The 27,692-nt window shown below is 42.5% G+C and overlaps 1 protein-coding gene across 1 annotated transcript; it reads right to left on the bottom strand.

The window, feature by feature from the left end:
* Positions 1-8,524: 8,524 nt before the first annotated feature.
* On the bottom strand, positions 8,525-27,692 carry ARSH (arylsulfatase family member H). The gene is made up of 9 exons (XM_043570264.1): positions 27,517-27,692; positions 26,343-26,464; positions 23,490-23,615; positions 21,320-21,743; positions 19,908-20,044; positions 15,598-15,732; positions 12,465-12,627; positions 11,490-11,611; positions 8,525-9,460 (listed from the first exon to the last, which is right to left on the bottom strand). The coding sequence occupies exons 1-9, from the start codon at positions 27,606-27,608 to the stop codon at positions 9,093-9,095; spliced, it is 1,689 nt and encodes a 562-aa protein (XP_043426199.1). The 5' UTR covers positions 27,609-27,692; the 3' UTR covers positions 8,525-9,092.

Raw genomic sequence — 27,692 nt, 5'->3', positions numbered from 1 at the left:
TATTATACTATATTATATTACATTATATTATACTCCATTATATTATACTATATTATGTTATACTATACTATACAATGTTATATTATACTATACTATATTATAGTATATTGTATTGTATTATATTATAGTACACTATTATATAATATATTATAACATAATAATAAATGTAATGTAAATTATATATTTTATACATAGTAATATAATATCTTATATATAAGTTGTATGTAATTATAAAATACATGTTTATAACATTTATATATTTGCATATATAAAATTTATATATTTATATAAATTACTATTTAAAATAAATTATACATATTATGTAGAATATCTAAAATAAATGTTTACATTTTATATATGAATTTATACATATTTATATATAAAATAAAATATATTATATTATTTTGTAGATATTATATAATATATTTTTTTGTAAACATTTATTATTACTGTATTATATTTATTTATTACTTATTATTTGTTTATTCTATGTGTACTCAAAAGTGGATGTCACAACCGGACCTCAAAATACATGGACTTTGAAAAGCCTAAGCATCGGGTTCACATTTTTATTTTCCTACGAATCAGATGTCTGAAACATGAAATGTTGTCTTTGGGGGCAAACTGGATTTTCATGACAAAAACATGTAATTTAAATCATCATTCAATTTTTTTTTAATTTTTTAATGTTTATTTTATTTTTGAGAGAGAGAGTGCGAGTGGTGGAGGCGCAGAGAGAGAGGGAGACGCAGAATTCGAGGCAGGCTCCGGGCTCCGAGCTGTCAGCACAGAGCCCGACCTGGGGCTCGAACTCACAAACCCGGAGATCATGACCTGAGCTGAAGTTGGATGCTTAACCGACGGAGCCACCCAGGCTCCCCATAATTTGTTTTTTTTGTAATTAAAAAAATTTCTCTTAAGTATGGAACCTGACACAGAGCTCAACCTCATGACCCTGATCACAATCTGAGCTGAGATCAAGGGTCACAATCTGAGCTGAGATCAAGGGTCACGACCTGAGCTGAGATCAAGGGTCAATCTCCTTAGCGCATTGAGTCACCCAGGTGCCCGACGTTATTGCTTAATCGTAAGCGAGTATGAACTGATCTGTGCTGGCAAGACGCTGAACCAAATCACAGATCCTCCAAGGACCCAGCCCACACCCCCGAGCCCGCTTCGAGCAGAGACTTTGCTTCTTGAAAAACCTTAGGAAGCCGTCAGCAGTGTTAGAAATTTAATTTTAAGGGCGCCTGGGTGGCTCAGTCGGTTAAGCGTCCAACTTCAGCTCAGGTCATGGTGTCCGGGTTTCATGAGTTCGAGCCCCACATGGGCTCTGCACTGACAGCAAGGAGCCCCTTGGGATTGTCTCTCTCTCCCCCTCTCCACCCTTCCCCTGCTTGGGCTGTCTCTGTTTCCCTCAAAATAAATAAACTAATTTTAAAAAACTTTTTTATAAAATAGAAATCATCTGTAACTCTTTTGTCTGGTAGAGAAGTATGATAAAGTAACCACCAGAAGAATTTCAAGCTAAAAACAGTAAAATGGTGTGGAGGTGCTATACTGGTAAACGGAAAAAAAGATTTCACAGAGAAGAAGCCGTTTAGACTTTCTGACTAGTGAATAGAAGCTTTTTCCTATTTGTACCTTTTTTTAAGAAAACACGGGCAAGATTGGATCTCGAATGAACAGTGACTGGTTGCGGAGGAAAGGATTAAAACGTGAGTATAACAGTGTTATCTTTAAACGTCAGTATTCATAGAGCACTAGGATGGCCACTGACCTCTCCCGCGGGCACAGGGACAAAGCCGAGAAAAGACCTGGGAAAACACACACTGGCTTTGCCCCTGTGGCTTTAGAACATCCGTGTCAGCTCAGGGAAATCCTTACACGCCGTGAAACTCATTGTCCCCGGGTGGAAATGGAGGTCACGTGGCCCATTCAAAAACATACTAATCTGTGCTACACGAGCTGAGCCCTCATGGTGGACCACTTCCCTCCAGATTTGGGGAACCCAGTCTCCTCTGTTCCCAGAAACCAGAAAACTGGCCAAAGCCCTCAAAGCTCCCATTTACAGCCCCAAAGTTCTTTCTAGTCCTTGAGAATTAGTGTTCTGTCACTTGCTTTGCATACGCGCATATGAACCTACAAGAACAGAATACTGCCCCCCTCCTCCCAAAAAAGGCTCTTTTTATGTCATTTTGTCATTGAAAAATACGCTCAAGAAAAAGCACAAGTTCCAAGTGTGGCTTGATGGCGTTTCTGCGAGGTGAACGGAACAGTGACACCACCCTCCAGGGCATCTAAATTGTGAAATATATCATATCGGCTTTTCCATTTGTCTTCCAATATTTGTAGGATTTCGAGTTTTGCTTCTTCTTTGATCCTCATATTGGAGGATCCTCTTTGACCTCCTTTCTGTCTCTGTCTCTTGGTGGGCAATCTACTGAAGAGTGTCAAGATGAAATGTGTTTCTCAGAGGGACAAACACCACTCTGTGGTGAAAACGAGGACAGAAATAGATCCGAGGAAAACAAAGAACTATGTGCATTTCAGTGTCATAAAGAGGAGCTTGTTCAGAGCTATTTGTTACATGGTCAAGGATGACTGCCAAAACCTAAGGTATTTAGACTGAATTAAATGCCCATTAAAGATGCATCGGTTTTATTTTTTTTTAATTGATTGATTTTGGGGGGGAGGGCACATAAGCAGGAGAGCGGCAGAGAGAGAGGGAGAGAGGGAATCCCAAGCAGGCTCCATACTGTCAGTACACAGCCTGTTCGGGGTCTCGAATCCAGGAACCGTGAGATGATGACCTGAGCCGAAATCAAGAGTGAGACGCTTAACTGACTCAGCCACCCAGGTGCCCCTACATAGGTTTTATTTTTAAAACTTATGGGTCAGGGGCGCCTGGGTGGCTCAGTTGGTTGAGCGTCCGACTTCTGCTCAGGTCATGATCCCACGGTTTGTGAGTTCGAGCCCCGCGTCGGGCTCTGTGCTGACAGCTCAGAGCCTGGAGCCTGCTTCGGATTCTGTGTCTCCGTCTCTCTCTGTCCCTCCCCTGCTCATGCTCTGTCTCTCTCTCTCAGAAATAAATAAAACATAAAAAAAATTTTTTTTTAAAACTTATGGGTCAATTCATAAATATTTTAGAAGGAACAGTTTTAAATTATCAACCTTACTGTGTAATAATTTACACAATATAAAATGGACGCAGGTTAATTAAATGTCAAGACCAATGACATGTGACAAGGAAAAAAATGTTGTTAATGTTACACTCACGGAACCACCATGAAAATCTATCTGCCCACGGCCAATTCCAAGACCCAGGCATTCATGGATTTTGCTTTCGGCAACGTTACATTACATTGCCGTTTTCTACAGTTTCACATAAATAGAAGATGCTACAATACTGTACATACTCTTTTGGTGCTTTATTCCTTAATTTGAGGATACTGGGCTTGAAATTCATCTGTGGGAGTTATACATCTGTGCTCTCTTCTTGTTCACTGTTGAGTACTATTCCATCCTAGGCAATTTGTTTATCTGTTCTTCTATCAATGAAAGATAGGATTTCTGTTACTCTCTCAATGGAATGGAAGTAGTTAATGGCTATTACAAACACAATGTTTACCAGAAAGCCCAATGACCAAAGTTTAGAAGATAGAAAAAAAAAAACTCTGATAAAAATATGGAAAGGACTCAGTTCCATAGAAGACAAACAAATCAATGCTGACGACATGAACACAGCATCCAACAAAGCTTGGGTCAGAAGATGTGTCATTCTACTCCTGTCTTTCACCACAATCTGTTCCCATCTGGCTAGTTAAAAGTGTTGCCCCACGCATGTTGAGGATCCCAACCCATGTGTTAAACTGTCTCCCGCTCTAGACTATCACACACACAAGCTGTGAGGAACCCAGCAATTTGGAAACTTTGGGACATAGAGTTTACAACAAGCACAAGGTTATGCTGTTCCTTAGATGTCAGACAAGCCTCACTGTCACTGATGTGACCGTGATGTGCAAGCATGATACACATTTTATACATGAGTGGTTGTGTTTACAAGAAAGTTCAGACAACGTAGTCGTTGATTCATCTTTATTTTTCGTTTTGAAAATTCTTTCATTTAGGATTTTCCTACGGTCGTAAGAGCACATCATGTAGATCTACCCTGTTGAGTTTTTACCTGCACTACATAATACTGTTAACTACAGACACGACGTTACAGAATTTATTTATCTTGCAAACCTGAATGTTTATACGTGTTGAACAGCACCTCCCTATGCGTTTCTCCCCAAGCCTCTGACAACTTCAATTATACTTCCATGTTTCTACAAGTCTGACGAATTTAGATGCCTCATGGAGGCGGAACATTGCAGCCTTTGAAACTACCATGTGTTTAAGCACTGAATGTGTGTCTGGCCCCAGAAAATCACCACGAGGCTACAGAAGAAAAAGATATCATCCTAATTACTGGGGACATGGAGATAATTCTATGATAAAGAAACAATGATGTATTCTTCCCTAAAACACAGTGATGATTCTAAGTAACTCTGTGAGTCCAAGAGGTAAAACTCCATACTCAATGAATGTGAACTTCCTGTGGTCACTTTAATGGTAATAGTAGTTGTGTGAGATTTACATCATAAATCAATTCATGGTGCCTATTATTAACCTTTAGTGAGGAGGGATGATTGCCTAAATTTTTTGGTGAGATTACAAGGTTACCAGCAGGTGACTGTCCTCAGAGATGGGATGAGTTTGGCCTTGGGGCTCAGTCTACTTAGTAAGGTTTGTGAACTCACTTCTCTTAAGCAAGAAATAATACTCTTGTTCCACTTGTGCAAATATCCTTAGGAGAAAGAACCTATGTACTCTTATTAGCTCATAGACACTTAAAATATCCAAGATTCACCCATGAAACTGAGTCACAAAAACATAATCATGTCACAGAAGACGGTTGAACTGAATTATTGCAATGTCTGATCCCCAAAACCATTGACTCAAAACCATTGCTCTGACTTCTACATCAAGAACGCATGAACTAGCTCCTGACAGACCTGTCTTCCCAGAGATCACAGCTATAATCTCTATACTAAATGCAAAAAAAAAAAAAAAACAAAAAAACAAAACCCAACACATTAAGTAGTAAAGGATCTGGAGAGTGAACACAAAAAGGCAGGTTCAGGATGAGAGTCAACATGTGGAAGGCGGGACCATCAAAGGGTGAGCTTTCCCAGGTTTCAAAACTTCTAATCTGAGAGTACCAGGGGCAGCTAAAGCTCGGGTAGGATTGGAGGGTAGAGCCCAAAATATCCAAAATGCATGTAAAGGAAGGTGAACATGACAGAAAGAAAAGAAAGAGCCTGAATGGGATCACTGTAAACACTGCATATAAGTGCTGCCCAGATCTGTGTCTGATGTCAGAACCACACACATCCAGAGCAAACACAAAATGCCCAGTTAAAGAGAAAACATGGGGAAAAGACTGGCAGCTGAGCCGTTACCTAGTAGCCCGAGCTCTTGATTTGAGTCCAAACACGTTAATTCCCTGAGAAAACAAAAACATCAACACTCTTTTGATGAATATAAGAGAAACCAGAATCCTCACTCTCCCATTCACAATGTCCAAGATAGAATCCCGAATTACTCAGTCTACATACAGTCAGGAGGACGGGAGCCACTCCCAAGAATAAAAGAAACAAAAATATCAACAGAAATCAACCCCAAGGTGGTTAAAACCATCTTGGTTTTAAAGATGGATGGTTTCAAGATGGTTGGTTTAAAACCATCCATCTTGGTTTTAAAGTCCTTGGTTTTAAAGGACTTTAAAGCAACTGTTATCTTTATGCCTAATGACGTAACAAAAAATATGTTCATAACAAAAACAAGGTTGGTAAGTCTAAGTGTAATGAACTAAATGCAAACTCTAGAATCAAGCTATACAACTTCTATACTGTAAATGCCTAAAAACTAAATAGAGCACAAGGGGGAGACAGTCAATAATTTGAAAACATATCAGCAGAAATTATCCAATTTTCAGGTCAGAGAGAAAAAACTGTAAAGGAAGTCTTACAAGACAATCTCAAAAAAGTCTAATTTGGAGTCACCAAAGAGAAGGAGAGAGAAAAAGGTAGAAGCATTATTTGAATAAATTAGAAAATACTCAAAATGTTTTGAAAGACAAACAATTTACAGATTCAGGAAGCTCAGGAGAACTCACGTAGGATAAATATGAAGAAAAACATGTCTAGGCACATCATAAACAAAATGCTAAAAGCCAAATGTAGAAGGAAAATCTTGAAAGCAGCCTGAGAAAAATGATACATGAGATCCAAAGGAACATCAATTCAAATGATTGTCACATACTTGTGAAAAAAAGGAGACATGGGGTTTGATGTATTTAAAGTGCTCAAATAAAATAAAAATCAACAGATAAATCTGGAACCTGTGAAAATACCTGTCAAAAATCAAAGTGAAATAACAGTTTTAGATGGACCTTAAGGAAAAAGTTAAAGCTAAGAGAACCCATCATCTAAAGACCTACACTATAAAAAAATACGAAAATAATATCTTTAGTCTGAAGGGTAATGATGTCTAATGAAAACACAAGTCCCCAGAAAGAGACAAAGAACATGAGAAATAGTCAATATTGAGCTAAGCAAAGAAGACTACTTTTTTCTCTTGATTTCTTTAAAATATACGTTGGGTTTAAAGCAAATAATTACACTACTGGGGGCTACATCATACACATAGTTGTAACACCACACCCAGAGCATAAAGAATGAGTGCTGGCAAATAGATATATGGAGTAGCAAAGTTTCTCCATTTTATGGGAAGTGATGAGATTAACTCTCATTAGACCATAAGCTCAACACATATATTAGAATTTCTAGATCCCTCACTAAAAAATGCAAAAGAGGAATATAAGAAAGACCAAAGATAAAAGAATATTCTAATTTTTTAATGTTTCTTTATTTTTGAGAGAGAGAGAGAGAGAGAGAGAGCAGGGGAGGGGCAGAGAGAGAGGGAGACACAGATTCTGAAGCAGGCTCCAGGCTCTGAGCTGTCAGCACACAGTCCGACACGGGGCTTGAACCCACGAATACAAGATCATGACCTGAGCCAAAGTTGGACGCTCAACTGACTGAGCCACCCAGGCACCTCAAAAGAATATTCTAAAAGAAAATAAAATAATCGGGTAACCCAAAAAAGACAGAAGTGTAGCAACAGATGGCACAAACAGAATTGGAAGATGCAAACCCAAGCATATCAATAATTACACTAAATGTTAATGGACAAAACATTCCAATTAATACCAGAGATTATCAAAATGGATTTAAAAAAAAAGCAAGACCCAATTATATGATGTCTAAAAGAGAGGCACCTTACTTTCTTAATTAATTTATTTTTTTATTTGGGATTAGTTGACACACAATGAGAAGCACTTTATTTTTATTTTTTAATTTTTTTAATGTTTATTTTATTTTTTGAGAGAGAGAGAGAGAGAGAGAGAGAGCATGAGCAGGGGAGGGGCAGAGAGAGAGGGAGACACAGAATTGGAAGCAGGCTCGAGGCTCTGAGCTGTCAGCACGGAGCCCGACGTGGGGCTCAAACTCACAAACCGTGAGATCATGACCTGAGCTGAAGTAAGACGCCTAACAGACTGAGGCACCCAGGCGCCCTGAGAAGCACTTTAAATATAAAGCCACACATTGGTTAAACTGATGAGGAAAAGTACATCACTTAAATACTAAGCAATTTTTAATGTAATTAAGTTTTAACATTAAAGCTATGTTTATTTCAGCTTAGCTGGACTTCAAGATACACAGCATTACCAGATGTGAGGAGGTAATTTGCCTATTGACCAAAGGTTCGATTAATCAGGAAAACAATTGTTTTCAAAGGCTTCTAGTACCAGAGAGCTTCAAAATACATGAAAACAGAGTTAAATAAAGGGATTAAAAAAATCCAAAATATTGGCTGTTGGTGTTTTAAAACTTTCAGCATCATTTTCAAATAATAGTTCGAGGAGATTATTCTGTTCTCTTATAGCTTCCCTTGGGGCCGTTAGCAAATCTAGTTTTGTTTGGATACTTTGTATTTTATAGGAAATCTGATTGATTTACAGATCTTTTCTTGGTCCTTTGTAATCTGCAGTTTTCTCGTGATTCTTCAAGGTGTGGATTTATTTTTGTTTATCCTGTTTAGAATTGCTCTCTGCATGTGATGCCTGAATACCTTTCATCAATTAAAAACTTTTCCATCCATTTTTTTTTCCATTTTAGATATGGCCTCTTCTCTACTCTTCCTATTCTGTACTTTAGGGAACATGATGAATTGCAATTGACCACAATTACAACATTCATAACAATAACACTGATTTAGTGCTCACTGTACGGAAGGTGATTTCAGGTGAATTAATGAATGCGATGTTCACAGCCACTCCATGCGATAGACACTGGTTTCTCCCCAATTCACACATGAACACACCAAGACACAATACATCCTCTGTCATCAAAAGTTGCCAGGAATCAGAACCAACACCTGTAGGCGGGCATTTATTATGTAAGCAGGAAGAGAAGGAAAGAAGAAAAGATGGGAAGTCAAGAATTGAAAAGTAGTGTGGGACCACTTCCACTGTCATGAACACCATCTGCTTCAGGCTGAAACGAAATGACTGGTTACAAAAATAAGTCATCTGGATTTAAGATCCCCAAGTGGAAGTTTCTACCACAACTACATAAAAACGATGCCATCCGTCTGACCATTTCTCACCATCTCCTAAGCGCCACGGATCCATAAGCATCTGCAGAAGGTTTCCTAGGTCTACCTTTTTGCTTGAACAATGACACGATTATATAAAGATATGACACAAGTTCTGTACTCCAGGGGCGCTGGTGTCCAGATCCATTTTCACTTCGTCAAGCTTCCGGATGTGACTTGAAGAAAGAACTGAAATCTGAGGGTTAAAAAAAATGGCGGAGGGCATAATTATTCATCTCACAAGGAAGGGAGGAATCAGCTGAGAGCTGCTTCCATGAAGTCTGTAACAGTGTGTTGGTGGTTGGTAACAAGTGGCCCCTTGCTGCTCACCAAGCCGTAGAGAGGATGTCATCTTCTTTGTCACACCCACAAAAAGGGAAAGTCCCACAGCAGGGCTGCAGCCACGGTTTCCAAATGGTGTTGAACACAGAGAATTGCTGTGGGACAGGTGTGAGAGTCCTGCGGTGTTCTTTTATGGCCGCCTCGATTTTCTTGACCACTGAGTCAAATAAGGCTTCATTGTCAGGGCTAAGAGGCCGGGCCTCAGAAGGGTCTCTTGAGATGTCAAAGAGCAGTGGAGGATCATGGTAGGTGACATCTCCAGAACATGAACATATTCCACTTCCATAGCAGGCATCAGCTCCGTCCGGGGAGAATTTGGGAGTCACGTAATGGACCTTCCATACCGTTGCACCTGGAAAACAGAGCTCTGTTGAAAGTGCCATAGTTGTTATCACTTTAGGACTTGTTCCATGGAAACCTATTTCTCAAATGCTTTCACCAACAATCAACCATCCTGTGCACAGAGTTACTTAGCAATTGTAGCATTTCCTCAACTGTGAGAACAACACACAACTTTGCTGCAAATTTGAAAACTTTTTACCTTATCACAAGGGTATGTGGAAATAATAGTTATTACCTGAATGGCTGCTATAATTCCAGAAGTTGTGAGTCTGATCACTACTTTGCTCTGACTTGCCATAGGCAAAATGGAAAGTTTCCTTTTCTTTTTTCTTTTCTTGTCTTGTCTTGTCCTGTCTTTCCTTTCCTCTTTTCTTTTCTTGTCTTTTCTTTTCTTTTATTCTTGTCTTTTTTTATTTAAAAAATTTGTTTAACATTTATTCAGTTTTGAGAGTGAGAGAGACAGAGCATGAGCAGGGGAGGAGCAGAGAGAGGGGGAGACACAGAATCCAAAGCAGGATCCAGTATCTGAGCTATCAGCACAGAGCCTGATGTGGGGCTTGAACTCATGGACCACGAGATCATGACCTGAGAGGAAGTTGGATGCTTAATTGACTGAACAACCCAGGTACCTCTTTCTTTTCTTTTCTTTTCTTTTCTTTTCTTTTCTTTTCTTTTCTTTTCTTTTCTTTCTCCTCTTTTTATTTGAGAAAGAGAGCGAGAACATGAGTGGGGGGAGGGGTTGAGGGAGAGAGAAAATCTCAAACAGGCTCCATGCTCAGTGCAGAGCCTGATGTGGGGCTCAATCCCACAACCCCAAGATCATGACCTGTGCCAAAATCAAGAGTTGGACTCTCAACCAACTGAGGCAGCCAGGCACCCCAAAATTCTAAAGCTAAATGCCACTTTCAGGTCTGAAATTGACAAAGGTCATCTGGCAAGGTCAATCATTCCTTGTTCTATTCCTTCTACATCTGTCTGTCCTTCTTTCTTTTATCTTTCATTCTTTCCTTTCTTTCTTCCTGTATCAGTGGTTGGCAGTTCTATTTCCAGAGATCGATTTTAGACAGAAAACATCATAAGCATTTCTCAGCGTCCGCTCAATGAAACTTTCATAGAAGTCTGTGAGCTGAGGTTTTACAGAAAAGTATGCGCTCCTAATCAATCACCTGACTTTACCCTTCCCCCAGATGGTGTTGAACATTGTACCACCTCTGTGCTTCCAACTTCTGAAATCTTGATTATGAAAATATAAGTAAAATTCTATTTGTTTAACCCTCCATCATTAAGTTTAGGAAGTTTTGCTGTTGGTGGGGGGGGGGGCTGTTTTTCTTTCGTTACTCACCATTGAACATGTCCCTAAATATAGAGAAGCTAGAAGAAAGAGGTTTTTGTCAGTTTGTTCTTGTTTTATGTGGGTGATTAGTCCACACTGACATGAAGAATGGATCACACCACAAGTGATAGGTCTCATGGGAGAAAATTTTTATCTTTTCTGCAGATTAAGTTAATTCCCATCACGTAAGAATTCTGGAACTTTATTAAGTTAATTCCCATCACGTAAGAATTCTGGAAATTTATTAAGTTAATTCCCATCACGTAAGGATTCTGGAAATTTATCCAACTGCCTTTGATAGAGCTTTTCCTACAGATGTAAGGAAATGGGTATCTTTTGTCAATTTACATTTGTTTTCATGAATCATCTAGCGCGAAGGTAAGGCAGAGACAGTTCATTGGAAGGGGACAGGACAGTCGTGTGGGTTACACTGCAGAGCTTACTCCTTGTTGCTAATTACTTCACTGTCCTTAGTTGTGAGCATTCATATTCTTTCTCTGTCTCTGGCATATTCGTGCACATGAGCTTACATACACCTGTAAAATCCTACCGCAGTACAATGGCTGCTTATAATTAACTTCCCCAAGGAAAAAGAACCTCAAACAGCTGGGCGCTGTGTGTACGTGGTACAACTTCCCCCAAGAGGGAAAGGGAACGGGGCTGTGTTCTCATTGTGTCCCCACACTCCTGCCATCTCCATACTTACAGTCCTTCTGATGCCACCTGGCTGTGTGCAGGTAGACCCCACAGTAGTGGAAGAGGAACTCATGGTCCGAGTGGGATACCCTGCCTTCCAGCAAGGGCATTAGATTCCGGCCATCAATCACTCTTTGGAGAGAAGGAGAGATGCAGAATGCGGTGAGAGGGGCACGGTTTCATCACACATCTTAAGACAAGAGGAAGAGAAGGGGAAGGGGAAGGGGGAGGACAAGGAGAAGAAGGAGAAGGAGAGGAAGGGAAGGAGGAGGGGGAGGACAAAGATGAAGAGAAAGACGAAGAAGAAGAAGAAGAAGAAGAAGAAAGGACTTTAAGCCTCACTACACATCTTCACCCATGATATACCAGTAACAACAACCACCACAAAAGAAAAACGAGGAAATGTCACACAGTTTCTAAGACAGTGGGAGAGGTGAGTGGCTGGAGATACTATTCTGATAGTTGGAAGACAGTATGAATGAGCGTCATGGATTAGAAAATTGAGCTCCTGACACTCGTTTGATTCAAGAGCATCCCCCCCTCAGATGAGCAGATACCAGTCCCCACACATGGAATTAAACCACTACAGCATGGACCACGTCTCTTCATCTTAAAGCCCATAGATAAGTACAGCCTCATTCGTATGTTGACACAAATGCACTTGTATTCAGTCATTCACCTAATAAATATCTGCTTAATGGTCTGGACGATGTGGTGGATATAAAAGTGAGTGAGAGTCCACCCCACCCATGAGGACAGCCAAGCCTGTGTCTGCATAGGCATAGGAGAGACAAAGTAGAACGTGTCCTAATCGGGAAACATCCATCCACCCACCACCCACTAAGGGGAGAAAGATGTCTGCCCATCTTAACGGAATATTGAAAATTAAGTGATATACCACACATACACATAGAACATTTTCTAACACATCCAAGTGCCTGTCAAATATATCTGCCAAGGTTAGGCGCAAATACCGTTTCCATACCTGTCCTGGGGCAGTATCCCTCCACCTACATAAGACAGTGTCGGATAAATGTCCATTAGGCTTGTTGGTTCGTCAATCACTTTCCCAGCCTCCAGGACCGTCGGCCACCGGAATATTCCTGGGACACGAATGCCCCCCTCCCATCCGCCCATTCCTTTGCCACCTAAAACCAAAGATGAAAGCCAAGGATGAATTCAAGTCAATCATATTTCTCCACTCAGTTGGAAATTACGTCTAGATGGAATGTTTTCTGTCACTTGCCAAATTCTTGTTTCCAAGCAGTTGAAACTCCACTTGTGAAGCAAGTGCTGTCCTAATACAGTGCTATTATTTTCTGATGACAATGATTGCCATAGAGTTTCAATACTATGAGAAAAGAGAACATTCTGTGAGCTTTAAGAGAAAAAAAAATGAGGTTCTCTGGGCTGGGTAAAGGAAATTCTTCCAAAGTAGAACAAACATGAAACATTCACGGAACACCTTTTCCATGTATGTTACTCTGACGGTACAAATTACAAAGAAAACACAAGACAGTGTCTCTCTATGTGGAAGTGGGGAAAACATTAAATGGGAAAACATTTAGGGTCCAAGATACTGGTCTTGTCAGTGTTCAAAGCCCCCACTCCCACCCCCAGTCTACAGCACCATTCTTTATGGAAAACTTAACCAGCTCTCTGAACTGAATTTATGTTTGTTTTATATATGGATAAACAATGAACAAAAGAAGCAAACATAAACCCACCTTGACATATACATGGTCGTATTTAATGCCTGGCAACTGTGTAAGGCACCTACAACAAAATTAATCGTCTGCCCAGGACACGCAAATTTGTGTGCCAAATGGACTCAGCCCCTCCTGGTGAGCCGGACACTGGTTCCGAAGGTAAAACTGCTCGACAACAATTCGGCCATGTCTCTTTCAGAGATATCAGAAGGTACTTTTCAGAGTGATGGTCTTGTGCACACACAACCCCCCCCCCACCCACACACACACAAGCAATGTGAATATAATTTAATAGTGACATCTCACTTGATGGCACATATAGAGTGACTTACTTTTACCACATAACTTTTTCCCTAGGATTGGCTCCAATTTAGTCTATGCTAATTGACAGTATGCCTACAGCAAGTTGACATGACCTTCCAGAAAAGATGGATACTTTTAGGAGGTCACTTGTTGGCAGTTACAATGTATAGTGTATCTGTCCTATCTATCTTCTATCTAATATCTATCAATCAACCGACTGATCAACCTATTGATCTGTCAATGTATCATCTACCTATCATATCTATCTATCTATCTATCTATCCATGCGTCCAACCATCAATCCATCCAACCATCCATCCATCCATCCATCCATCCATCCATCCATCATATCTGTCTGTGTATCCATCTATTCATCCATCCATCTATCCATCCATCCATCCATCCATCCAACATCTATCTATCTATCTATCCATCCATGCATCCATCCATCCATCATATCTGTCTGTCTGTCTATCCATACATTCATCCATCTATCCATCCATCCATCCATCCATCCATTGATCCAACATCTATCTATCCATCTATCCATCCATCATATCTGTCTGTGTATCCATCTATTCATCCATCCATCTATCCACCCATCCAACCATCCATCCATCCAACATCTATCTATCTATCTATCTATCTATCCATCCATGCATCCAACCATCCATCCATCCATCCATCCATCCATCATATCTGTCTGTGTATCCATCTATTCATCCATCCATCTATCCATCCATTCATTCATCCATGCATCCAACATCTATCTATGTATCTATCTATCTATCCAACCATCAATCCATCCAACCATCCATCCATTCATCCATCCATGCATCCAACATCTATCTATCTATCTATCCAACCATCAATCCATCCATCCATCCATCCATCCATCCATCCATCATATCTGTCTGTCTGTCTATCCATACATTCATCCATCTATCCATCCATCCATCCATCCATCCATTGATCCAACATCTATCTATCCATCCATCCATCCATCAATCCAACATCTATCTATCTATCTATCTATCTATCTATCTATCTATCTATCCATGCATCCAACCATCCATCCATCCATCCATCCATCCATCCATCATATCTGTCTGTCTGTCTATCCATCCATTCATCCATCCATATATCCATCCATCCATCCATCCATCCATCCATCCATGCAACATCTATCTATCCATCCATCCATCCATCCATCCATCCATGTATCTCTCCATATATCTATCTATCAATCATCTACCTATCTATCCTAAATTGTTTCATGAAGTACAAGGAAATCGTAAAGCTCTGATTTTTGTAAAGATGACAACTTGTACACGCTTTCACTTTGTTTTGATTGGGGTTCGGAGTGTTAGGAGAGGAGTAGCAAACAGCAAGACTATTCTTTTTGTTGGCCCCACTTTGCAGATCTGTAAGGGCAGGCTCAGGAGAGCTACTGAATAACCCAGCATGGCACACATCAAAGACAGGCAAAAGAACTCCCTCAATGAGGAGGAAGGCCCCCGTGCTAGATCATTAATTCCTTTCCTCTTTGTTTCACAGTGTTTGAAGCCTACTGATAACATGATCAATTTTATCTCATTAAGACCTGAATTTGGGTACTCAAGTGAGTATTATTCTAGAGTAAGTCATTCTCAGATAGAGAGGACTGTGGCCCTGGGGGACACTGGGTAATGTCTGGAGACGCGTTTGGTTGTCACTATTTTGCTGGGGAGGGGAGTGTTAACCGCCCCTGGCATGTGCTGGGTGGGAACTAGAGACGCTATTCAATGCCCTACAGGGTCCAGGACGCCCCATCCCACAGTCATCAAGCTCCAAATGCCTAGACTGCAAGCCTGAGAGACCAGCTTTCGATAGTCACAGAGACCCTGTGCATTTCCACTCAAGAGGCTTTCCTTACTTCGGGCACTTCTGTCTTCAATTCCCAGAAATAGCCCCCAAACTTGCACCTTTTCCCATCTAGTTTCACATGAGAGTGTCACTCACACAAAGGTCTCCAAACCGAGTTTGCAAATGAACACGCGTGCATGCAAAGTTAAGTAGACGCTACTCGGGCATTAAAATAAAACATGCGGATTCTCCGCACATCACCTTTGTAGACGCCGTTGGAGCCGCCCAGCTGGGCCCCGCCTTCCTGCACCTCCAGGCGACCCCCGTTGTCCGACGTGAAGTACACCAGCGTGTGATTGGACAGGCGCTCCCGGTCCAGGGCCTCCAGGATCCTACCTGGTGCAGGTGCGGACAGGAAGCTCTCAACTTTCAGTGTGACCACGGTCATCTCCATGAGGTGCTTATTATCAGGCACTTGTTAGCGTAACAGTGTAACTAAGGGTTATTTTATTGTATACGTTGTAATAATATATAATAAATCACTGTTATATACTCTAATACATGGGTAGTATATGTAAGGATAGTTAAGAGTGGATACATAAATACATGCTATATAGCATAGAATATATATGCTAAGTAGCATATAACATAAAATTGGGCTTTATATATTTATAATTACTTATTACATATATTTGACATTATATGTAATATGTCATATATGTATATAAATATATATTCCATATAACTATATAATAAATAGTAAATATATAGCAGGAATAACTTATTATATATAATAACATAATAATAAATATATTTAATAAAGATAAAAGATGCTTCATATATCATAATGTTTTAAATTATAATAAATTGTAATCCACAACATATACTATATGATAAACATATTATGTGTATGTAAATATATGAAAGTATAATTTATGTATTATAATCCTATATGCTTTTTATATTATGAAGTTCATACAATGGTATATAATATATGATATGTAGATATGAGGAAATATGTATAACTATAAAAGTTATAATTTAAAATATGTTAAAATGTTATATTAAGCATATAATATTTTATATAATGATATATTAGTAACATATACAATGTATATAATATATAATGTAAGTAACATATATATTAAAATATTGTATAGTGTTTGATAACTATATATGATAGTATTATATATTAGTTATTTATGTAATATTGATGGATAATGTTTTCTGTACTGTGCAATTTTATATACATTTAATATATCACGTAGTACATAATAAATGATTTTATATAACATATATTAAGTATAATGTATGATATATCAAATATAACATGTAATATATTTATTTTAGAAATTATGTAATGATATGCACACACACTATATTCTATAAATACATGACGTATACACATAGAGTGTATGAGAACATATGAACTACTATGTAGACACAATACTATCATCGCTCAAGGATCAAACAGCCAAGACAAAAGTTTTAATAGACAGTAAATATGAAGTCTGGCCGTTAGAAGAGCCTTACAATCACTAATACAAAAGAGATAACAGATGAAACACTGACATTTGCAGGAATAAAGAAGCAAAGTCGTACCCTTGTGCCAGAGAGCAGCACGGTCCCCCACCCCCCACCAGGATGTACTGTCCCCACGGCTCTCTGAAGGTGGCACCCGACCCGCAGGTCCTAAGCCTCCGACAATAATTAACATCCTCCCAGACTCGGCAAACATTGTGTGTTGAGTGTGGACACTCTCGTAAGAAGACAAACGAGTGTTTGAAACAAACAGATGGAAAGCCACATTCCACACGATGTTGACTTAATTTGTGATCCCAGCTGGACATCAGCCCTGGGCTTCTGTAGGTCTCACCTGGGTCCTGCTGTCCAGCAGGAGCCCCTTCCCCGGCCACATTCCTGTTCTACTCAAACATGCAAAGACAACGTGGCTAACTGCAAAGAAAACTCCTTGAAACATAAACTCGTTAGCCTTTCTGTTTCGTTGTTGAAAAGCGGTTTGTTTCCGAAGCCCCATTGGCCTTTTTTTTTTTTTTTAGAAACCTTGTAGCTAGAAATCAATATATTTGAAAGCCCTGATTTTGTTTGTTTTTTAATTTTTTTTAACGTTTATTTATTTTTGAGACAGAGAGAGACAGAGCATGAACGGGGAGGGTCAGAGAGAGGGAGACAGAGAATCCCAAGCAGGCTCCAGGCTCTGGGCTGTCAGCACAGAGTCCGACGCGGGGCTCGAACTCATGGACCAGGAGATCATGACCTGAGCCGAAGTCGGACGCTTAACCGACTGAGCCACCCAGGCAACCCTGAAAGCCCTGATTTTGTTAGATAAAGATGATAATGCTTTGTGGTAAAAGAATAATTATAGATAAGGTTCCGGTTCTCACTGCAGCTGGCTCTGGTGTTTAGCATACAAAGTAAATGAAACCGATGCAAATCCTGCTATTTTTTGGAAATATATCCATGTAAGCCTATGTGTATGCAAGGTATAAAACGTAGAGATGTCTGTCCTCTGTTTTTGATGCGCTTTTCAAAAGCCATGAAGGGAAGGGCGCTTGGGTGGCTCCCTCGGTTAAGCATCCAACTTCGGCTCAGGTCATGATCTCACGGTGCGTGGGTTTGAGCCCCACATAGGGGTCTGACAGCTCAGAGCCTGGAGCCTGCTTCCCATTCTGTGCCTCCCTCTCTCTCTGCCTCTCCCCTGCTCACACTCCCTCTGTCTGTCTCAAAAATAAACATTAAAAAAAAAAATCTGTTTTAATCCCTGAAGGGAAAAATACAGCAATGTAATTGGCAGGTGTCGTGCAGGGAAATGCTTACTCGGCATTTCTCCCACATACATAGGATGAGCCCCGGAACTAAATGCAATTAATAGCGTTTACAAGGAACCTGTAACACACAGTTAACATAGACGGCAGAATAAACTTAATTATCTGTTAGTGGCGAACTCCGCCCCTTCGGGTCTTGGACTTAAGATAGAAATGGTCTTGGACTTAAGATAGAAAAAACTGGTCTTGGACTTAAGATAGAAATGCCTTGTTTGCAAGGAGAGTATCCTGAAGGATAAAACACATCAAGGAAATAAACCACAATGTTGCAATGACACTAAGTTATCAGCCTACAGCTTGGCTTTACTTGTAGCAACTTTCAATAAGTTTCAGTGTTTGTGTACATCTGCCAGGAAATGTAAAAAATATATATATATTGTACTATGCACAGAGACATATATAAATCATGTATCCATACATATATGCACATTAATGTTTCAGTTGCATGGATAGATTTATAATAACATAATGATACACTGTTGATTCATAGATATTAAATACATCAAATGTATTAATATTGATAGATATTAAATAGATATTAAATAAATAGATATTCATAAATAATGACTATTAAATAGATATTAAATATTGGAGACTTAAGTTAATTGCAGACTTAGTTGATTTAATATTCATAGGTACTAAATAAATAGATATTAAATTAAAATTAATAGATATTAAATAGATATTAATCTGAATAGCTATTAAAGAGTAATATATATATTAATAGATATTAAATAAATATTAATAGATATATTATATATTAATAGATATATATTATATTTATTTCATAGATATTAAATATATAATTTAATATTAATAGATATGAAATAGATATTAAATACATTAAGTATACAATTAATAGATATTAAATATAAATTGAATAGATACTAAATTAATGCATACTAAGTTAAATCAATATTAAATAGATATTAAATAGGTATTAAATATAAATAGATATTAGGTAAATATTAAATAGAGTAACATTTTCGTATTTAAGGAACTTTGAATATATTTTAAAACACATTTCAAACTCTGTGACTATCAGTGTAGGCAGTCTGCACAGAATAGTTTTCAAGCTTCAAGTAGAGGGGGAGAAAATTGTACTGTGTTTCAACAGTAAAATACCCCAGGGGCGCCAGCGTGGCTCAGGTGGTTAAGCATCCAACTTTGGCTCAGATCATGATCTCAAGGTTCATGAGTTTGGGCCCCGTGTCAGGCTCTGCGCTGACAGCTCAGAGCCTGGAGCCTGCTTCGATTCTGGGTCTCCCTCTCTCTTTGCCCCTTCCCCGCTCACGCTCTGTCCCTCTCTGTGTCTCAAAAATAAAATAAATACATAAATAAATGCAAAAAAATTCAAAAGTAAACTTCCCTCCTTGTCATTCATTCCATTTGTCTTATTCTGTGTATTGATCGTATAGCTTTGAATCCAATGGCTTCGGTTTAGAATTCCCTCCTACATTTCTAAGCACTTCTCATAAAACAAACTAATAAGAATAACGGGGAAGGACAGTATCCTTTAGTAACTTTACTAATTTCGTCTCTGTCTTCAAGACAGAAAGCCCCACATTCGTCATCGTGACCGCTTTCTTGGGGGAATACTCACTGATTCTGCTGCACCAACGGGCCAGATTTGAATTCGGTTCACGGGAACAAACATTTCTCGGCGGCCCCAACATATGCAAGGGCCCGCCCGTTACCAGAAACCCCGTGTTCCTCAATACTCACCCACCATCCAGTCCATTTCTTCGACGTTATCTCCATAGAGCCCGTATTTACTGTGCCCCACAAACTTCTCTTTGGTGATCAGTGGGGTGTGCACGTGCAGAAAGGACACGAAGAGGAGGAAGGGGCCGCGTTTATACCTAACGGGTGGAACATTAACTGAGTTATCGCCACAGACAAAGGCGTTTTCTTCACTTGGCTATGACGCTGCACAGGTTGAAAAGTCTTGCAACAGTGGATACATGTTGTGCGAGTACTTCAGTCATCAATGCCACTCACGGGAGTAACAAAAAGTACGGCGGAAAGACTGACCGTGGGTAGGAATAAACAATATGGGAACATTTGCACTGGCAACAAAATAGTGAGTGAGTTCTGACTTCGGAACAAAGAGTTCTTCACTCCCCAATTGCTGTCTGGAACATAGACGTGATGGCTGGAGCTTTGGCATTAACTTTGAGCCATGAGGCTGCTGGCACAGCATCACAGGTCGCAAGAGAGGATGCCAATCCATGTTGTTTCTTGTGTTCTGCATTTTAACATCACATGCAGCCATTTCAAATTGCCCCTTCACATACTCTTACAAGCGGGCATTATACAGGGTGAAGTGCATAGACATGAGGTGCGTTCTCTCCAGGACAGCCCTGGGGCTGAGTGAAAGCTGGGCTGAGTGACTACGTTCTGACTGCTGTGTTAGGGCAAAGAACGAACGTGGGGGTCATACAGGCATAGGAGTGAAGGAGGTTCCGTTGTCAGGGATTAATCTCGTCTCCCATCTAGACCCCCATTCCCCATCTAGAAGGGAGCTTGTACTGAGCATATAAAACCTCAGACGACATATCTGGAAATTGAATCACGGCCCCATCTTTCACGGACAGGGAGGCGTTTCCAGGCTGTTTCTGAGAAGAAGCAAAATCAGCAGCCATCCGCAAGCTCGAATCCATTTAGACACCAATCCATACGGAAGCAGTTTTGCATGAACAAGAGCGAGCAAAATATAGCTCTTGGCCATTTCGGTGTTTAAAATTGGCAGGAAATTTAACTCTCAATTTTATTGCTATTATTTTTTTTAATTTTTAAAGTTTATTTTCAGAGAGAGAGCAGGGGAGGAGCAGAGAGAGACGGGGAGAGAGAGAGAGAGAATCCCAAGCAGGCTCTATGCTGTCAGCACGGATCCCAACGTGAGGTTCACACTCAGGGACCGTGAGATCATGACCTGAGCCAAAGGCGGGGGGCTCCCGCGACTGAGCCGCCCGGGCGCCCCTCAATCTTATTCTAAGGAGAGAGTCTGGTCTGTTGCAAATGTCACAGACAGACGTGCGCACACGCACAGGCCCGCGTCCCGAAGACAAAGCCAACGTCTGTGCCGTGCAAACCAGAGCCCCAAGCAGGAAGTCCGGCCGGCGGGGGTCGCATACCTGTCGATAAAGGCGAGGGCCTCCTTGAGCAGGAGGGAGGTTACCCGCTCCTCGCGCATGGGCTGCTGGACGATGTCATGATTTCTCATCAGGATACAGTTCCAGCGTCTCGTGAACCCGTAGCTGGAGTACCAGGACAGGAAGAAGAGGAAGGCCAGCAGGCCCAGGGCCAGGAGGACCTTCCAGGGCACGGGGAACCAGCGGGCGTATTTGGGGACAAGCAGCAGGACGGGCACGAGGCCGAGGGCCGCCGTGGACATCCACAGCTTTATTCGCAGCCAGCGGTGCAGCTCGGGGGTCCTGGACGCCTGGCAGTCACTGAGCAAGCCAAAGGGCAGCCCATAGAAGTAGTCGAAGCCGTGGTTGAGCGGGTGGTAACAGTGGTCGTTCCGAGAGGCGCAGCTCAAGCCCTGGTGCCATTTGCCTGCAGGGGACACACAGCGTCACCGGGGCGCCAGGACATCCGTCCGTCTGTAGAACCCATGGGTTCCCGTATTTCCCACCAACACAGCCACCTTCTCCATCAGACCCTTCCCAGGGGTCTGGAAGGAGCCGGAAAGCCAGATCGCATGTGCTGGGTGTTTTCTGCCCTCCTCCGAGCTGCTCGCTGTGGGTTTGCCCCCAGATGCTGTAATCTGACTCCTTTGTTCCATGCCCCCGAAAGGGAACCAGAATTCTACACAAAGATCTGGTCCAAGAGCCCTGAGTAACGATCATAAGGGAGCCACGAGGAAAAGGACTCGGGTGCTGGTCCCCGTTCCTTTTATTGAGCACCTACTACATGGCTCACATACATGCTCATTCATTTACGCACGTGACTATACTCAACCCACTCCAGACCCCTTACTGCCAGTGAGAAATTCACCCTCGTATTAACAGGCCTCAGGTCATGTTAATTAAAAACGACACAGCTGAATGGGAACTCAGGTTTGGCCGTGCCCTAGAATATTCCTGAAAGATCGCGTACAAGGTCTCCGTCCACACGGTGCCCATTGGGGTTCATGGGGTTCATGGGGTTCGTGATTGCGTTACAGGTCACATACGGGGGAACCAGGGTCATTCTTTTTTTTTATTTGACTGCTTCAAGCGAGGGCAGCCGAGATCCTCGAAGAAGCCTGAAGAGACTGCATATAGGGAGCAGGTGGCATCTTCTTGGCTCATCTCTTGTTGGGGGAATAGAAATTCCGCGGAAAAAAAACTTGATGGGATGCTGTCACAGTGTCATGGGTCTCCCCAAAAGGGCGTAAGATATCAAACAACCCGTATAAACAGACTTCGTAGCCCCAATTTCTTGTCTTTACCTTACTTTGTTGTAAGAGCACAATATACACTATCTACAACTTGCAAATATCTTCTCTTCAGCTTACTCTGTTGTAAGAACACAGTATATACTATATATAACTTACAAATATGCGTTCATCAATTGTTTGTGTTATCGGTAAGGCTTCCGGTCAATAGCAAGCTATTAGTAGTTAAGTTTGGTGCGCGGGGTTGGGGTGGGGAGTTAGAAGCTGTATGTGGATTATCAGCTGTGAGGGGGGTTGGTGCCCATAAGAGCCTCATCGTTCAAGGGTCAAATGTAGTAACTTGGTCACCATTCATGCTTTTGGTTGAACAGGACATATTTAAAAATGCACTCACTCGGGCGCCTGGGTGGCCCAGTGGGCTAAGCATCTGACTCCTGCTTTCGGCTCAGGTCATGATCTCACAGTTTGTGAGTTCGAGCCCTGTGTTGCACCCTGTGCGGACAGCATGGAACCTGCTTGGGAATCTCTCTCTCTTTCTGTGTTCCTCCCCCCGCTCCCCAACTCTCTCTCTCTCTCTCTCAAAATAAATAAATAACCTTTCAAATAAAAAAATAAATAAAAGTGCACTCACTTCCCGGCTACTAATGATGTCATAAAACTAGCATCTCCCCCCCCCCCGCCAACACACACACAGAATATCCCATCTTAGGGATAAGAATCTACAAGCTGTTGTTCCTGCCGCTGACTCCCCCAATACCCTGCTCTGGACTCCGGAAAGGTCCTGAGAAATCGTGCATCTGACTCCTTCCCCGCATGTCTCCTGCCACCCAGAAGTCAGCTGGCGTGCACCCACCGGACGTCCCCCGGGAGGGCTGAGCCCCACTGCCAGGGGACGGGCGTCCCCACGTGTCCACAGCCCGTACCTATGAGTCCCGTGCGATAGCCCCGATGTTGTAGCAGCTTGGCGAACGTGGTTTCGTTGGTGGGCAGACCGCCCGAGCCTCCGAGCCAGGTAAGGACGCGGTTCAGGTTGAAGGGAGACGCCATCCCTAAACTCACAGAAGCAGAGAGCAGGTGACGTATACAGGCCGCGTGGTGACACGAGAAACCCCAGGGCTCATAGCCCTTTCCTTCAAGCGTCTCCCCAACGCTGTTCTTTCCCCAAGTGTACGTGCTTTCTTTGCGTCTACTTAGCTAACCCTCACATTTGTCACATGCACCTGCTGTCTTGTCATCAGGATCCCCAGCTCCGGAAAGCATGTCCGGTCACAATGGGATCTCATATTAACCGTGCAGGACTGTTCAGTACATACACATGCCCCAAACATTGTGCGGGGCGTATCTGTGCTGAAAATTTATTCACTGATTGTTCGAGGTTCAAATGTAACTGTCCACGTGACTCTGGGTGACGTCGCTGGACCTCGATTCTCAACTTTGATCTCATCTTTCTTTTTAAGACGTTTTTTAATGTTTTATTTATTTTTGGGACAGAGAGAGACAGAGCAGGAACGGGGGAGGGGCAGCGAGAGAGGGAGACACAGAATCGGAAACAGGCTCCAGGCTCTGAGCCATCAGCCCAGAGCCCGACGCGGGGCTCGAACTCACGGACCGCGAGATCACGACCTGAGCCGAAATAGGATGCTTAACGGACTGAGCCACCCCGGTGCCCCTCATCACGTCTTTCTACACGGTGAGAAGCCCGCTCTCCTCCAGACCTTCCTCTGAACTTTACGTCCTATCTGGAGATCTCTATAGCGACGAATCCCAATCTTGGCCTGACCAACACACCAGTCCACAGTCATGTGACTTCAAACCAACTTCAGCCAAGGACGCCATGATGCCCCCAGCCACCCAACGCACAAATTCCTTTCCTAGCCTCTTTGTCACACACCCTGCCCTGTTCTGCCCTATCCAATGTCCAGTCCTGATAATTCTGTCCCGGTAAACGCTAGGGATATCTATCATAGCTTCGGAGCACAGCTTCCACTGGGCTGTATGGCATACACCAGCCAGTCTCCATGCATCATCTCAGTCACCTTCTGAACAACCCTTCCAACCTCCACCCCTCCACTGGTCAAACCTCATGACTGTCCGTCCAGCACCCATTAACACAAATCTAAGTCTGGGGTGTAGACTGCACAGTCTTTTGATTATCGGTGTGGCCACCTCCTTCTCCACACACTCATGCGTGGCTGCGTTACCTGAGCGTGTCATTTCCTCTGCTGGGCACACCCTTCCTCCTGAGTCCTGACTCAGAAACACTGCATTTTAGGAACACGTTCCAGGACAACTTTCTGCAGATGCTTTACGGGCCCTTAGGGGCTTCCAAAGCTCACTGAACTGTTCCTTGCATCTCAACCACTAAAACACATGCGCCTTGAGGTACGTTCTACTTACGTCACAACGATCACCTACAAATAAAACGTACCAATGTGCACGATCAATAACAAAAAATCAATATATGTTTCAATAGCCTTGTGATCCAACCTACAGCTTTGTTTTTCCCTTCCCAAGAGCAACGGGTACATTCAAAACGATGCCTTTTGCAAATCCTAGAAGGCAAAAAGCATGCCTGTCATTTGCAAGGAAAGTGGTTACATCTTCTCGTTAAATGTAGATATCTGTTTACACCTTGTGTACAAAAGTGTACCTCTGTGTACAAAAGTTTGATGGGCGCCATTCACACGACACGACACTCAACACCTAAAAGAGCTTAAAAACATCTCCATCCTGCCGAGCCCTCAGCCACACCAGCTCCCCTCTCAGAGGCGGCCGGCGTGACCAGCTGCTTTTCCAGGACAATGACGGAGCTCTATTCCATTGTGCACGACCTCTGCTCTGCGTTTTCAGATTGCTTTCCCCATCTAACAAAAAACATCTTGCAGCACGCTCAGGGTCCACGTGTTAGAAGATTTGTCTACCATTTTAAAGATGCACTGGGTTCCACACGATTGGCTTGATCACTTCCTACCGACAGACATTTAATATTATTTCCCCCGTTGACTTGCTCCCTCAAAAGGTTCAGAAAACTCATTTTCACATCATCAGTACCCAGAGTCCTGATTTCTCAGGGCGCCTGGGCGGCTCAGTCGGTTAAGCATCTGACTCTTGATTTCAGCTCAGCTCATGATCTCCCGGTTTGTGAGTTCGAGCCCCATGTCGGGCTCTACACTGCCAACACAGAGCCTGCTTGTGATTCTCTCTCTCCCTCTCTCTCTGACCCTCCTGCTCTCTCTCTCTCTCTCTCTTTCAAAATCAATAAATAAACTTTAAAATAAAAGTCTTTAAAAAAAACAAGAGCCTTGATTTCTGCCAAACCTGAGTGGTGAAAACATCTCATGAAGGTCCACCACCATTACTCTCATGAAGACGGGTGGACACTATATCCCTTTGTTCAAAAGCTCGATCTTGGTTTTATTTTCAGCCTGGCACCTTTCCTAAACTATTTTTTGCTGAAAGTTAGGGGTAAGAAACATTGGGAACTTCTCCATCATAAAAGGTTGGCTATGTTCTTGCTGAGTCCGAAACTTGGACAAGGAGCTGGGACACTGGTCGCCAAACCCGGCCACTGGATGCGCACAGTGGGGCAGCCTGGGAGGCACTTGTCAAGACTCTCCGCTGTGTAAACTCAGCAGGTATAAAAACATGACCCCCATTTGCACTGAGATTCTTAATCCCGTAAATGACCGATCTCGAGAATCCTTACGAGGAGGAGCGAACAATAAACAAATAAGAAGGAAGCACGAGAGAAAGACAAGACTGTTGAGTTCCTGCACCTGATCTGATGGGGTACCGGCCGGTCAGGAAGGCAGTCCTACTCGGGGTGCACACGGATGCAGCCGCCAGGTGCTGGGTGAGCCGCACGCCCTCACTCGCCAGGCGGTCGATATTCGGTGTGCTGCGGGCAGACAGACAGACAGAGGATTCAGCACCTGTGTTTCTCATTCTCAGCAAAGCACGGAACATTCGAAGCCATCCACTCTGGCGTGAGTCCCACTGACTCTGTTCCCGCCAAACCTTATAAAACACATGCTCTTTAACCTTCTATCCATCCACCTGCTGGGACGCACCGATGCCCAGAAGGGACACGAAAACAGAGTTTACAAGAATATGTCTCCAGGCACAAGTGCGTGTACAATTCAACTATTACCGCCCCGGGCGCGTTGGCCTGTCCATGCAAAACTTAGCCCGTTTGGTTATATTATATTCCCAAAATGAAGGGGTAACTTGGATCACATTAAATTTTACTGTAATTCTTCTAGGAAAAGGTGACTTAAAAAAAATAACCAAATTGTGACATTTTGGATGGTCCCTTATTGCCCGCTTTGGTCGTCTGATGTTTTAAGGTCTCCAAAATCTTTTGGGAGAACGGTAGACTGTAGGCTCTCCCATGACGAAAGCATGTCCCCAGTCTTGATGACATACTGCTCACAGAACCGCACAGCGGGGTGATCGGGGAGAGTCTCAGATACGCCCAAAGAGCCTCAGTGTCGGTGTTGGGGACGGTCTGTGTGTACCTCCCAGTACTTTGTGTGGATAGAGTCACCGCCTGGTTGACAGTCACAAGAATCCCGGACAGTATCTTCCGTCTTAACCACGACTGGAGGAGGTGACTAGGGAACAGTGTTCATGTGGCCCCAAATTGCCCTTAAGAAGACCAAAACTATGCTTAAAATACAGGACTGGTCCATGACCCACGTTGCAAGGACAAATAATATGAACGTGTGCTGTTGACGGCCACGCGGGATGTGCTGTCTGTTATGGTGGCCCTGGGAGGGGATGCGGTATCTGTTATACTGCGGTCATATGTGGTAGGGACGGTCATGGGTGATAGGACTCAGCGGATGTGAAATTTCCAGAAGAAACCAATCCTGATAGACAGAAAGCAGATGGGCAACTAGCAGTCGAGGGACCAGGGCGTCACCATCTGGGGATGGGCGGCCTCCTTACCTCACTGTGTTATTGCCGTAGCAACAGACATCTCCCACCCCAAGGTCATCCGCCATCAGGAGCACAATATTGGGCCTCGAGTTCCTCGTCATCAACGCTGAGCTCAGGCCCCCAAACAGGCACCAGAGGTGAATGGACAGCCAGCAGGTCCTGGAGGCGTTTGGGGACGTGACAAA

Source organism: Prionailurus bengalensis, chromosome X, assembly GCF_016509475.1.
Source record: "Prionailurus bengalensis isolate Pbe53 chromosome X, Fcat_Pben_1.1_paternal_pri, whole genome shotgun sequence".
Taxonomy (NCBI): Eukaryota; Metazoa; Chordata; class Mammalia; order Carnivora; family Felidae; genus Prionailurus; species Prionailurus bengalensis.
The sequence above is the reverse complement of the archived record's forward strand: the minus strand, read 5'-3'. Positions and strand labels throughout refer to the sequence as shown.